General features: G+C 42.8%; 1 protein-coding gene across 2 annotated transcripts in view; it reads right to left on the bottom strand.

The window, feature by feature from the left end:
• The window catches only part of CLCN2 (chloride voltage-gated channel 2), a 237,350-nt gene that overhangs the window by 81,205 nt on the left and 142,064 nt on the right, over window positions 1–14,081 (bottom strand). For both annotated transcript variants that reach the window (XM_069726938.1, XM_069726937.1), the window contains exons 6-10: window positions 13,068–13,145; window positions 12,284–12,362; window positions 10,186–10,311; window positions 7,929–8,013; window positions 5,197–5,298 (exon numbers count right to left, since the gene is read on the bottom strand). In XM_069726938.1, the coding sequence (XP_069583039.1) occupies window positions 5,197–5,298; window positions 7,929–8,013; window positions 10,186–10,311; window positions 12,284–12,362; window positions 13,068–13,145 (470 nt within the window). The remainder of the gene's footprint in view (window positions 1–5,196; window positions 5,299–7,928; window positions 8,014–10,185; window positions 10,312–12,283; window positions 12,363–13,067; window positions 13,146–14,081) is intronic.

The raw sequence follows: 14,081 nt of genomic DNA, 5'->3' as shown, positions 1-14,081 counted from the left end.
GGCTCCCCGCTCAACACTGCAGTAAGCTCGGCTCCCCGCTCAACACTGCAGTAGGCGCGACTCCCCGCTCAACACTGCAGTAAGCTCGGCTCCCCGCTCAACACTGCAGTAAGCTCGGCTCCCCGCTCAACACTGCAGTAAGCGCGGCTCCCCGCTCAACACTGCAGTAAGCGTGGCTCCCCGCTCAACACTGCAGTAAGTGCGGCTCCCCACTCAACACTACAGTAAGCGCGGCTCCCCGCTCAACACTGCAGTAAGCGCGGCTCCCCGCTCAACACTGCAGTAAGCGCGGCTCCCCACTCAACACTGCAGTAACCGCGACTCCCCGCTCAACACTGCAGTAAGCGCGGCTCCCTGCTCAACACTGCAGTAAGCGCGGCTCCCCGCTCAACACTGCAGTAAGCGCGGCTCCCCGCTCAACACTGCAGTAACCGCGACTCCCCGCTCAACACTGCAGTAAGCGCGGCTCCGCGCTCAACACTGCAGGAGGTGCAGCTCCATGCTACACACTGCGCACCTTTATACATTGGATTCAAGTGACGTCGACTCACCAGGAACATCAATCAAACTGCGTTGACGGCGATGCCCGCGACTGAATGAAAATGAACACACCCCTATGACTAAATGCGCAGGTATGAGCTAACTATATAAAGTTCTTTTTGGACTTGAGTACAGCACTGTTTTTAATGAAAAAATGTGTTAGTGATGCACATTGCATTGAGGACAGTTTAGATACTAAAAATGACATGACAGGTTCCCTTTAATATCTGCAATGTGATCTCTTATTCCAGAGAAATCCACATTTTTTTAAATATATAAATCAGCTGTTAAGATCTTGGGGCCGGACACAGATCTCCCTGAGAATCTGCCTCCAGAGATTATTTTAAATATTAACTGGGCGTTACCGGTGTGAGACCTGCAGATCGGGAAAGCAGAGGGCAGCCCTTACACATTACACTGGTAACTCCTCCTTTCATTTAAAATAAGCTTTGGAGGCAGAGTTCCAGGCTTATCACTTAGATTTTAACTGTACATTTACATATTAAGAAAAACATGGATTTTTCTGGAATAATACATCAGATCACAGATATTAAGGTATCATTTTATTTCCTATGACCTGCATGTCGATAAGAAGGTTTATGAAGATTGATTCTCATGACACACTTAACCCTGCTGTTCTGTTGGTCAAAAATGACCGACTTTGAACTTCAATATTCTTTAAAATATTCAAGATGCGGCTCTGAAACCCGTGGCCGACCGACCCATCCTCATTTAAGTCAATCAACCACAAGTTTCAGAACCGCATCTTGAACACCCCAAAAAATACCAAAGTTCAAAATAGGTCTCCCCAGACCGAACAGAACAGCAGGGTTAATAAAGCAACATTTCTCATTAAAGAGGTTGTCCACTACTCTATCACTGATGACCAATCCTTAGGACAGGTCATCAATGTCTGATCGGTCGGGGTCCGACACCTGGCACCCCCGCAGTTCAGCTGTTCTCGGTGTCAGGGCTGCCAGCTGGAACTGTGATTTGAATAGGAGGCGGATGTACAGTATCCTGCCGTGGCCAATATAAGAAGATGGAGCAGCGCCGCAATTGAGCAGTTACAGCTGGTGGCTGCCGCCAACACCTAGACCAGCTGATCATTGGGGGTGCCAAGCGTCGGACCTTGACCGAACAGACATTGATGAACTATCCTAAGGATAGATCATCAATGATTAAGTAGTGAATAACCTCATTAACACTTATTTCAACGCTAAAGCTGGTGGTCACAGATAGCATGTGGAAGAAGGGGCACTGGTCAGATGAGATGATGCTTTACTTCAGCAGGGACAGGGAATCTGGTCAGACTTGATTGATAGATGGATAAAACTAAATACAGGGCAATCCTGGAGGCAAACCTATTAGAGGTTGCAAACGACTTGACACTAGGTCATAGGTTCACTTTCCAGAAGGACAGTGACCGTGAACATATTGCCAGAGCTACAATAGAATGGTTTAGATCAAAACATATTCGTGTATGTGAATTGCCCATTCAATATCCAGGCCTAAATCCCATTGAGAGTCTGTGGAAAAAACTTAAAATTTCTGTTCACAGACGCTCTCCATGCAATCTCACTGAGCTACAGCTGGTTTGCAAAGAAGAATAGGAAAAAATTTCGGCCACTAGATGTAAAGATATACCCCAAAAGACTTGAAGCAGTAATTGTGGTGAAAGGTTGTTCTACTATAGAGCCCTGAATGATCCTGACTCAGAGGTTAAGTTGAAATTCATGAGTAAGTGGGAGGATGACTTGCAGGTCACCCTAGCGCCTGATGGGTGGCGGGAAGCAGTGTTAGAGGTTCGGAGAGTATCCTCCTGTGTAAACCATCTGGAGCAATTGAAAAAAGTCCACTTACGCTGGTACTACTACCCAGTTAAAGTTTCACATTTTGGCCCTCAATGCTCCCCATTGTGCTGGAGAGGCTGCGGTATGTTGGGGACGCTTAGCCATATGTGGTGGTCGTGTCCGAAATTACTGAATCTTTGGGTTAGTTTGGAGGACGTGATAGCGGAGGCGACTGGGATTCAGATGGCCCTGCGACTAGTATGGTTTTATTGCATATTGGTTTGGATGAGATCCCACATGAACTGAGAGGTGTGTTCTCACATTTGTTTCTAGCCGCTAGACTGGCAATAGCTTCCAAGTGGAGAGTGACTAGCGCACCGACCATACAATCTGTGATTGATAGGATGAACCTTCATTGCCAATACGAACGGGCGCTGGTGTTATCTGCGTCATCAAAAACAAAAAAGTCTCAGATCTGGAAGCTGTGGCTTGATAGCCGGTTTTCCTTTATCCCTTCGTGAAGAGGATTGTGCTGTGGTGATCCGGGATCTGATATCTCGGCCCGTGACAAATTCTTGCTCTGTGCCTGGCTGTTTAGTTTATATGGAGCTTTGACTTTCAGGAACCGGTATTTTGGTAGATTAGTTAATGTTTAGACCTTCAATCTAAATAATCTACAGTTGCATACCTATGTGTACCTACCCCCTCCCCCCCCCTTGCGTTGGATTGTCTGTTTTCTTATTGTATTATTATTCTACTCTGCTCTGTTTGCAGAATTGCTGTGTTTATCTGTTTAATCTGAAAATTTTTTTTTAATAAATATGATTCAGTAAAAAAAAAAAAAAGGTTGTTCTACAATGTATTGCCTCAAGGGGGCTGAATACAAATGCACATCACAATTTTCAGATTTATATTTTTTAAATATTTAGAAAACCATGTATCATTTCTTTACAGTGGACAAATACTTGCTAATTAGCATTGGTACAGTGGGGCAAAAAAGTATTTAGTCAGTCAGCAATAGTGCAAGTTCCACCACTTAAAAAGATGAGAGGCATCTGTAATTTACATCATAGGTAGACCTCAACTATGGGAGACAAACTGAGAAAAAAAAATCCAGAAAATCACATTGTCTGTTTTTTTAACATTTTATTTGCATATTATGGTGGAAAATAAGTATTTGGTCAGAAACAAAATTTCATCTCAATACTTTGTAATATATCCTTTGTTGGCAATGACAGAGGTCAAACGTTTTCTGTAAGTCTTCACAAGGGTGCCACACACTGTTGTTGGTATGTTGGCCCATTCCTCCATGCATATCTCCTCTAGAGCAGTGATGTTTTTGGCTTTTCGCTTGGCAACACAGACTTTCAACTCCCTCCAAAGGTTTTCTATAGGGTTGAGATCTGGAGACTGGCTAGGCCACTCCAGGACCTTCAAATGCTTCTTACGAAGCCACTCCTTCGTTGCCCTGGCGGTGTGCTTTGGATCATTGTCATGTTGAAAGACCCAGCCACGTTTCATGTTCAATGCCCTTGCTGATGGAAGGAGGTTTGCACTCAAAATCTCACGATACATGGCCCCATTCATTCTTTCATGTACCCGGATCAGTCGTCCTGGCCCCTTTGCAGAGAAACAGCCCCAAAGCATGATGTTTCCACCACTATGCTTTACAGTAGGTATGGTGTTTGATGGATGCAACTCAGTATTCTTTTTCCTCCAAACACGACAAGTTGTATTTCTACCAAACAGTTCCAGTTTGGTTTCATCAGACCATAGGACATTCTCCCAAAACTCCTCTGGATCATCCAAATGCTCTCTAGCAAACTTCAGACGGGCCCGGACATGTACTGGCTTAAGCAGTGGGACACGTCTGGCACTGCAGGATCTGAGTCCATGGTGGCGTAGTGTGTTACTTATGGTAGGCCTTGTTACATTGGTCCCAGCTCTCTGCAGTTCATTCACTAGGTCCCCCCGCGTGGTTCTGGGATTTTTGCTCACCGTTCTTGTGATCATTCTGACCCCACGGGGTGGGATTTTGCGTGGAGCCCCAGATCGAGGGAGATTATCAGTGGTCTTGTATGTCTTCCATTTTCTAATTATTGCTCCCACTGTTGATTTCTTCACTCCAAGCTGGTTGGCTATTGCAGATTCAGTCTTCCCAGCCTGGTGCAGGGCTACAATTTTGTTTCTGGTGTCCTTTGACAGCTCTTTGGTCTTCACCATAGTGGAGTTTGGAGTCAGACTGTTTGAGGGTGTGCACAGGTGTCTATTTATACTGATAACAAGTTTAAACAGGTGCCATTACTACAGGTAATGAGTGGAGGAAAGAGGAGACTCTTAAAGAAGAAGTTACAGGTCTGTGAGAGCCAAAAATCTTGATTGTTTGTTTCTGACCAAATACTTATTTTCCACCATAACATGCAAAAAAAATGATAAAAAAACAGACAATGTGATTTTCTGGATTTTTTTTTCTCAGTTTGTCTCCCATAGTTGAGGTCTACCTATGATGTAAATTACAGACGCCTCTCATCTTTTTAAGTGGTGGAACTTGCACTATTGCTGACTGACTAAATACTTTTTTGCCCCACTGTATATCACATAGAATCCCCCCCAAGAAGTTAATGGGGTATGAATACGTTTTCAAGGCACTCTATATAATTTAGCCTACTCTATTTTAAAAAAAATGCATTTACATATAAAGGTCTCGATGTTAGGATTTGTATACTACAGGGTTTTCCTACTGAAGTCCCATGTGTGGAACACATACCGTAAATTGGTTAGGTAATTCACTGAACTTCTGTGAGAACAGCCCTCTTTGGTAAAGGCTCGGTGCTCAGGTAAATGAATTTCTAGACATACTCACTTTTTCATGAGAAATTTGTTAATTGCTTTTTGTTTCCTCATGAACTCTACAATCTTGCGATTGAGGTACACAAACAATGCACCTCCAAATCCACTGGCGATCCTGCAGGAAATGAGACTCGTCAGAAGCCATTTACAAAGGATTCGGAATAAATACAATACAATTTTATATATGTTTTATTTCCTGATATAAGTGAACGGGTGCTGTGTTGTACACTGTATATAGCGGGTGGTCTGGAGCATAGCCGTGTAGGGAAATTTATAGGAGCTAATGCTAACTAGCTTCATTCTGAGGAGTGATCAGAGTACCAGCAGCCAGGCCCCCCTCCAGGGCCACTTTGTCACATTGAACCCATCATTAACCTCTAGTGTCTTCCCTTCTGCTTTTGAATATGCAGCAATCACGCCTATCCTAAAGAAGCCATTTCTGGGACCCAACATCTACATCCAACTGTCACAGGTGTAATTTCTCTGCTGTCCTGAATCCCAGAGTGTATATAAGCAACAACCACCTTCTTCTCATCCCATTTCATAAAATTCAATGTGGACAAAACCAAACTTATAATCGATTTACACTCGTACACCTTCGGTCAGTCTTCAACTCTGCTGCCCGATTAACCCATCACTCCTCTCTGCTAATCGATTCAGTGGCTTCCAATTATCTAGTTTAATCTGTCAGCAATGACTTACAAGGTAGTCCATAATCTGTCTGCTCCATACATGTCCAACCTAATCTCCCGATACCTTCCCATATATAATCTCCGATACTCTCAAGATCTCCCTCTCTTCTCAGCACTCATACATTCCTCATGCAATTGCTTCCAAGTTCTTTCCAGAACATCCCCAAACTTCATGGATTCAGTACCTCAGCTCATACGATTGTACCCCAAATTTGGAGCCGTCAGACGCAACCTTTTGCTCATGTAAGCCTACAGTTAGCAAAAATGAGCTGCTGCCAACCCCAGCCTACTGTCTCCTTCCCCATGACTAGAGAGGGCAGGGTCCTCTCCCCTCTGTACAGGTCTGTCAGTTTCCTTATTTTATGTATGTAATAAGTCTGTAACACTTTCAGATGTACAAGAACCAAGGAATTATTGGTGATTTACAAATAAATAATCTAAAAAAATAATTATCCCAAAGGCACCATAGGGGTATTATCATTTGAGTCATTCATAGCTCATTAAAAGTACGGTATATGTCATTATAGAAGAACTCCAAGTAAAAATGCTATGTTGTGAAGGTGCATTAAAATACTTACTGAACGTCTTTCCCACTTTCTTGCACCGCTCCAATCCTCTCCTGAAGCACATGACTTCAAGTCAGACTCACTAGATCACACAAGGGTATATGTGTGGACCGTAAGTCGCTTTCACAACGTAAGGGCTCTTTCAGATGTCCGATTTCTCCACGTATGAGAAAAACGAAACAATTACTCTCGTTAGACTTTGATCAAAGTTTGATCACAGTGTTGTCCGAGTGTCATCCGTTTTTCTTGAACATGGAGAAATTAAAAAAAAAAGCTTCTCCACCTTTCCTTTCTGACAGTCATTGAAAATGGGACCGCATGCGGATGTAATCTGAGTACAGTCCGATTTTTTCACAACCCGTTGACTTGCATTGTTGATTTTGACCAGACCTTTGGATCAAAATCAGACAGGTATCCACAATTTTTTACGAAACTCTAGCTCCACGAAGAATCATGAACATGTGAATGGTCCCATCGACTATCACAGGTGCGAGTCCCATCTGTGAAAAATACAGCAATTGTACGTGAAATTCGGACGTCTGAACGAACCCCAAAGTCTATGGAGCTTCTTCTTACATAGATGGAAGTAGCACTGCCCTATACAGTAGTCCCTGTGTGGACCAGCACATATGAGGAGGAACCAGAAGATGCTAGAAATTAACGAATACTGCGATCTGTTAGTATTTTAATGCATCTACACTACATCACAAGTTGTACAGAACGTGTCTCTTCCTAATTACTTGACCAAATCATAGAGCTGCTGCAAATTCGTGCTATGGCAGAAAACACTCTAATACATTTTATATTGTTGCCCACTATTGAATATATGTTTTCTAGAGAAAACACACCCAAACAACCAGATCTGTGATAACCATGCTCATCACTAGACATCTTGGTTTACAGAATAGGTTGCCTCATTCTCATTGTTATTTTTGAAGGTTGAGGCACTCAAAGCTATGGCAGAAACTACACAAGGAAGAGTAAAACGGCAAGCACTGCTGTCCTAAGGTTGGCATCAGATACCCAAACCTGTACAGCTGCAAGACTGGCATTTAGGATAACAACAACTTTACATTTGGAGTAAATTCTTCTGGTCATGGGTGGAGAAAAGTATGTGGGATGTGTGACAATTTAGGACATTTGCCAGATCAGATTGGATGACATTCCAGCCTGCCCGAAAAAGTGGTCAATGGGAATTACAACAACACTTTTGTTTATGCAGCTGCTCACAGACAGAGTAGGCTTGGTTTTACATAAGGGGAACAAATGTATTGTAATCTCTTTCCACATCAGACCTTTGTGTAGAAGATTCTAAATAGCATTAATTTACGATTGTACCAAGATACATCAAAAGAAAATAAAAAGGCTCAGACATTTAGATATATGACAGGTCAGAATAATGGGTCAGAAGAGAAAAGAAGCTTCAGGAAAAGACCTTTGTTAACAAAGTGGTAGCTACAATAACTAGTCCAAAGTCTGACACCGACCCTATTACTGCAAATGCTGGAAGTTCTTGAAGGTCAAAAGGAAAGTCCAGGCGAAAACGGGTTTTAAACAATGCAGTGATCGTCTCTGAAAGAAGCAACAAGACAGAGCTGAGTGAACATCAGTGAAGTTAAGACAGGCAACATGGTCAAATGAGTGACAGAAGAGGTCTCGGCAGTAAGGTTCACCCCAAGCAATCCTTTGCCCAGGGCAATTAATAACAGGACTTCAAAACTCACAGTAGGCACACAGAAATTGGGGTTTTATTAGAACAGTGCACACTAGAATGAATAAAAATAGAGATATAGGATTGGTCAGAACATGGGCAATATTCCAGCAGTGCCATCTCCCACCATAGCACCGAACAGATACATTCATCAACGGACATGCTTTACAGCAACAGTAAAAAGCATTTCTTCACTTGTTTAGTCTCCCTCCACAAAAAAATCATTATAATAATTAGTAACCCAAAGGTCGCACATGTCACACATATACTAAAGCGTTTATTCCACTACCATCAGACAGGCCCACTTTCCATTATCGGTTTAGTTCTAATAAAAACTTTAGATATGATTGCAGAGAAGTGTGGCTTCTTTATTCTTGGTGTTAGGGTATGTGTCCACGTTCAGGATTGCATCAGGATTTGGTCAGGATTTTTCATCAGTATTTGTGAGCCAAAACCAGGAGTGGAACAATTAGAGGAAAAGTATAATAGAAACATATGCACCACTTCTGTATTTATCACCCACTCCTGGTTTTGGCTACAAATACTGACATAAAATCCTGACCAAATCCTGATGCAATCCTGAACGTGGACACATACCCTTACCGTGACACAATGACTAGTGATAAGCGAACGTACTCGGACTAGGTCTTATTCGACCATGCTCAGGTGTTATCCGAGCATCTCGGAGTGCTCATACATTATGTTCGAGTCCCTGCGGCTGTTAGACTGACAACACATGTGGGGATTCTCCAACAAACAGGCAATCCCCACACGTTATCCGAGCACCTTCGCTCCGCACTACCAATAACCATTCATGCATAATAACTTACCATCTATCTATGTGCAGTGTCATTTAGATGCAGATGCCAAGCTTTCCCAAGCAAAGCCAGGAAAGCACCGGCAGATGGTTTTTGGAATTATGCCATCAATCTTGTGGCAGCTTTCACCCTCTTCGGAAGCCAACTGAGAATGAGCATGTCACTTCTTTTAACCGTTTTAGGGTTTACAAACTCTGAATGGGTTAAAAGAAGTGACAGAAGATGGAAAATGTGCATAGCATTGTTGCTTTGACATTTCTATACACTGCCTTCATTTTATGGAGTGCTTTTGCAGTGCTTTTTCAGGAGGAATCTGTCTGGAAAAGGCGCTGTGTGCACATACATTAAGCTTATGTTTACACTAAACTTTTTTCAGGAGCCTTTGGAGGAGAAACTCTCTAATCGAAAGGCTTGATTTTTTAACTTCTGGTGGTTTCTAGAGAGTTTCTGTTGCAAAAACTTATGAAAAAAAATTTAGTGTAAACACACCTTAAGCCTCATTGGTGTGTTTACCTCCTGGTGATATCTATTCCAGTATTCAGGTATTATTGTTTCTCTCCCAGACACCAAAACTCATCTTCAGCCTCACTGTATGTTGCTTCTATTGCCAAAAGAGACGCTGCTTCTCATTTGCTTTTATCTACTTCTTTTCAGACTTTTAATAAACATATAAAAAGCACACTGTGTTGGCGGACCTTGCAGTCAGATCTGAATTTAATGCTGCCCAATGCTACTTCAGGAATACATCAACACGACTCCACTTTGATGCACTTCCAATAATAGCCCATTACTGTGACAGTAACGATGATATAAAATAAATCAGTACTGGTTCCTTCTTCAGTCACACATAAGCACATGGTAATGCTATTTTCAAGTCTTTAAGACCCAGGGTAGTGCTTCATTGAAAGCCATCTATGCTGCCAGCTGAGGAACGCAGACAAGGAGCCACATTTCTAGGCAGCCTGTGCTTGTCAGATTGGTGAAAGAAGAGGGAAGCACTTAATCTGACAACATTGTGCACAGAATATGACTCGAGGTCATATAAAGCATGTCATGCCATCAGAGCGTTACAATCACTCTTAGTTTTTTGTAATAATAAGTTTTTGCCACCTACTTGGTATTTTGGAATGTCATAATGCACTTTGTATTTCACATATTATTCTTTCTCCAGTTATTTAGTCCTCTAATCTGAAATCCCATAATGTCAATGATTACCTTCATCTTTGTTCCATACAGCAAGGACTCGAAATATGAAAGCACTAAAGGTTGCAGCAAAAAAACCCCGCCAGTAATTTCTTACAGCAAAGAATGTAGAGGTGACCTCGATGCTAAACAGGACCCCTGGATTGGAAAGAACAAACAAAGCTATTAGTTGCTATAACAGTAGAAGACACTAAACAAAAGGACCTATCTGGAACTTCTACAACTAAGGCCTCTTTCACATGTCCATGTCTCCGGTACGTGTGGTGACAGTTTTCACACGTACCGGAGACACTGACACATGTAGGCACATTGAAATCTACATTGCTGTGCACATGTCCATGGGTTTCCACGGACTGTGTGTCGAAGTGACCCACACGTAGACATGTCCGTTTTTTACCGGAAGCACGGGAAGAACAACGATACGTACACGTGCACACGGATGAACTGTGGTGACCTCAGCACCGTGGGAAAAAGTCAGTGATGAGATCGCCACAGTTAAAGCTCAGTGACTTCACCGCCGATCACAGTGAGAAATTCCTCACTAACGTTTTCCCACGGTGCTGCGGTCACCGCAGTTCAGCCCTGCTGGGAATGCAGCCTCACTCACCGGAGGTAACCTCGATGATGTCACCGCCAGTCACTGATGCTGCGCTCGCTGCAGTTCTTTCCCTGGTGGTTCTCAGCCTGGACGGTCGCATCTTGACAACGTTCAGGTTGCAAACTATTTATCCCCCAGACATGGATTATGGTGTGGGACAGAACGACAGACAGGTGAGGGATATTGTTGTTTTTTTATTTTTGTTTTATTACGAGGGATTCGGTGGAATTAGGCGTTAGGTGAGTATAACTGTGTTTGCTATTTTTAAATAAAAATGGAAAACTGCATTTTGTTTTATTTCTAATAAAATACTTTATTCTGGCTGTGTGTTTATTTGCCATACAACTATAGGATTAGCAAAGGATAAGTGTCTTATAGACGCCTCTCCATTACTAATCCGTGGGCTTGATGTCACCGGATAATACAAAGGTGATATCAACCCCACAAATATGAACCCCACTTGCCACCGCTACAGAGCAAGTGAGAAAAGCTGGGCAAAGCTCCAGAATTGGCGCATCTAATAGATGTGCCTTTTCTGGGCAGCTGCGGGCTGCTATTTTTAGGCTGGGGGGGGGGAAAGGGGGCAATATCCATGGCCCCTTACCCGCCTGACAATACCAGCCCCCAGCTGTCAGCTTTAGCAAGTCTGGTTGTCAAAAATAAGGGGGACACATGCCATTTTCTTAAATTATTGATTTAAATAATTAAAAAAAACTGAGTGGGGAGCCCTCTATTCTTGATAACCAGCCTTGCTGAAGCTGACAGCTGAGGGTTGCAGCCCCAGATGTGAGTTTTGCCTGGCTATTTATCTATAGCGCAGGCGGTAGGTGATAAATACTCCCATCATCTGCTCCTGCTGTCACTGTTATTAGCGGCAGCAGGTATAGGCTGATGGGAGTAACAGTCACATCTGCTGCCGCCTGCTGACATTGTTATCACTTTAATATAACTCTCATCTTTCTCCCCTGCTCGTGCTGATTGCCAGCAGAGCAGGGGAGAATAATGAGAGCCATCTCCAGCACCCGACGCTGGGAAACAGCGCTTACTGTACCGCTGCTTCTCAGGCGCCTGTGTGTGTGGTACTGATGCGGCACACGGTTGCCACACATGTGCCGAAAGTATTACACACACTGACACTGACATCTTCAATACCATTTTTTTCCGGTACCAGAAAAAAATGGATTTGTGAAATTGGCCTATATCGAATGTATTTTTTTCAATGATGTTCATTAAGACAATACTACATTCACATCCTAGTGCTAAGGTGCCTTTCTACAAGATAACCAGATAATTTAAAATGAGTTTACAGTAAACCTCAAGGCTGGCAACCTATTTGGTAATGTTTTTGTTACATAACTATAGAATTAGGTAAATGTCACACATATGCTTTGAGCAGTCCTCCCTTTTAATTGCTGGATCCTTCCACCCACAAATCATTTACATTTTTTTCCAGAGCCTTTCCCACGCCTTGTCTCTTCCCCCAGATCCTCATGAGTCACTCAACCCTCTTACCTCCAATAGGGGCAGCAAAACAGCATCCAACTCCAACAGCACAAGCTGCCGCCAGCATCTCGATGTTACGTGACTCATTCTACAAGTAAGAAATATTATTATTAGTATCAGAGTTATTACCATCAGCAATATCAGACTTTATATCAATCTGCTTAGCACAGAAACATGACAAGCAAAATGTATATAGTCTATGCACTCTTATTTTTATTTTGCCTTTTTTTTCTGGCAATGTAAGTTTGAAAGTATATATAGTGGTCTGTAATATAATCCTCAATGTCAAACCTCCAAATATAAAGATATACATCTAAGTCGGAATGTATATAGATGATAAATGCCTAATTGCTGGGGCCACAACGATCTCAAGATACCCTATTCCTCCTCTCTGTGAACATGATTGGATGGATCCTAATAGGACTGATGGAGATAGCCAAGGGCTGGACTACGCTATCTTCATCAGTCTCATAAACACTGAATTGAGCAGCAGATGTAGTATGGTACCATGCTTCATGTAATCCTGACTTCAATGAGGAGGAGTAAGGGATTTGGACCCTCAATCTAGTGATCATCCTGCTCCACGGGGTTGTATATCAGACTGAAGGAGAGAGCTCAGTGCTGTACTCGTCTCTCTCTGTCCCACGGAGCAGAGTGTAATCAGCATGCCTCTGTTATCAGACATTACCTATATTGTCATTTCTAGCAATGCGGTCATAATGCACAAGAGATAGCCACACTCTTGTACAAGAGTCGAAAAAAGTCACCGGCGAGCATCACCTTATGTACTCACCTCGTATATTCCTCCAAAGAGGGACATGAACTTGCTGAGCAGAGCAGCGCACATACTGGCAACATGCACAAAAGGGCCCTGAGGAGATGAGAAGGAGACATGTCAGCTTCCATTCATTCACTGATACATAATGCAGTGTGCGCTGACAGATGCTGACGGAAACAGATTTGCTGCTTGGGATGACTATCGCAGGTAATCCTATTGATTCATTCCTGCTCCATGTATTGGTATTAGCAGCTGCATTTATCTGTCATGTGTAAGGCCCATCGGTCCCGGCTCACTGTACATCTCCTAATAATGAGCACGCTGTGACATCAGCACGCTGTCACTCGAGATGTGCCCTTATCATTCACTACACATCATTTGTTGGGAATATAAGCCTCCATGGCAAGCATTTATATAGAGACTGATTTTCATAAAGAGGTTGGCTTCCTTCTACAAATATATTCCACTTTCAAGATTCCTTAAAGAAAACAACAACTATTTCCTCAGCATGCATTAACAGGCAATGTATTTACTGGTTACAAGAAGGCTCAGTAGATTGGGTCAGCCTCCCAATAAACCCATCTCAGCTGCTTCCGAACACTTCTTACAGCCTGAACTCCCCGCAGGAGCAGTAGCTATGTTAGCCAACAACATGTCCAGCTTTTATGTTCCCTGAACCCTGCTATCAGGGGACAGTGAAGGAGCCCCCTAGAAAAATAGACTGCCGAGGCATCTTGCCAAAATTAGGGGAATCTGCCAACATTTATTTATTGCATTTGGGTAACTTACAGCACAGACTTTCCATAAAGTATAAACAGTATACACAGCGTGTAGAGCATTTTACTTCTCGTGCTTGCATAACGGACAGGTCAGGTACCTATATATATATATATATATATATATATATATATATATATACGTATTATATATGAGAGTGGCAATGCCACATGGCGTAACAACATCACAGTGCATCATCATTATACACAGTGCGTCAGCGCTGCGATCAATGACTACATTAGTTCCATATTG

Source organism: Ranitomeya imitator, chromosome 5, assembly GCF_032444005.1.
Source record: "Ranitomeya imitator isolate aRanImi1 chromosome 5, aRanImi1.pri, whole genome shotgun sequence".
NCBI lineage: Eukaryota > Metazoa > Chordata > Amphibia > Anura > Dendrobatidae > Ranitomeya > Ranitomeya imitator.
Note: the sequence above shows the minus strand (reverse complement) of the source record. Positions and strands in the feature narration are given on the sequence as shown.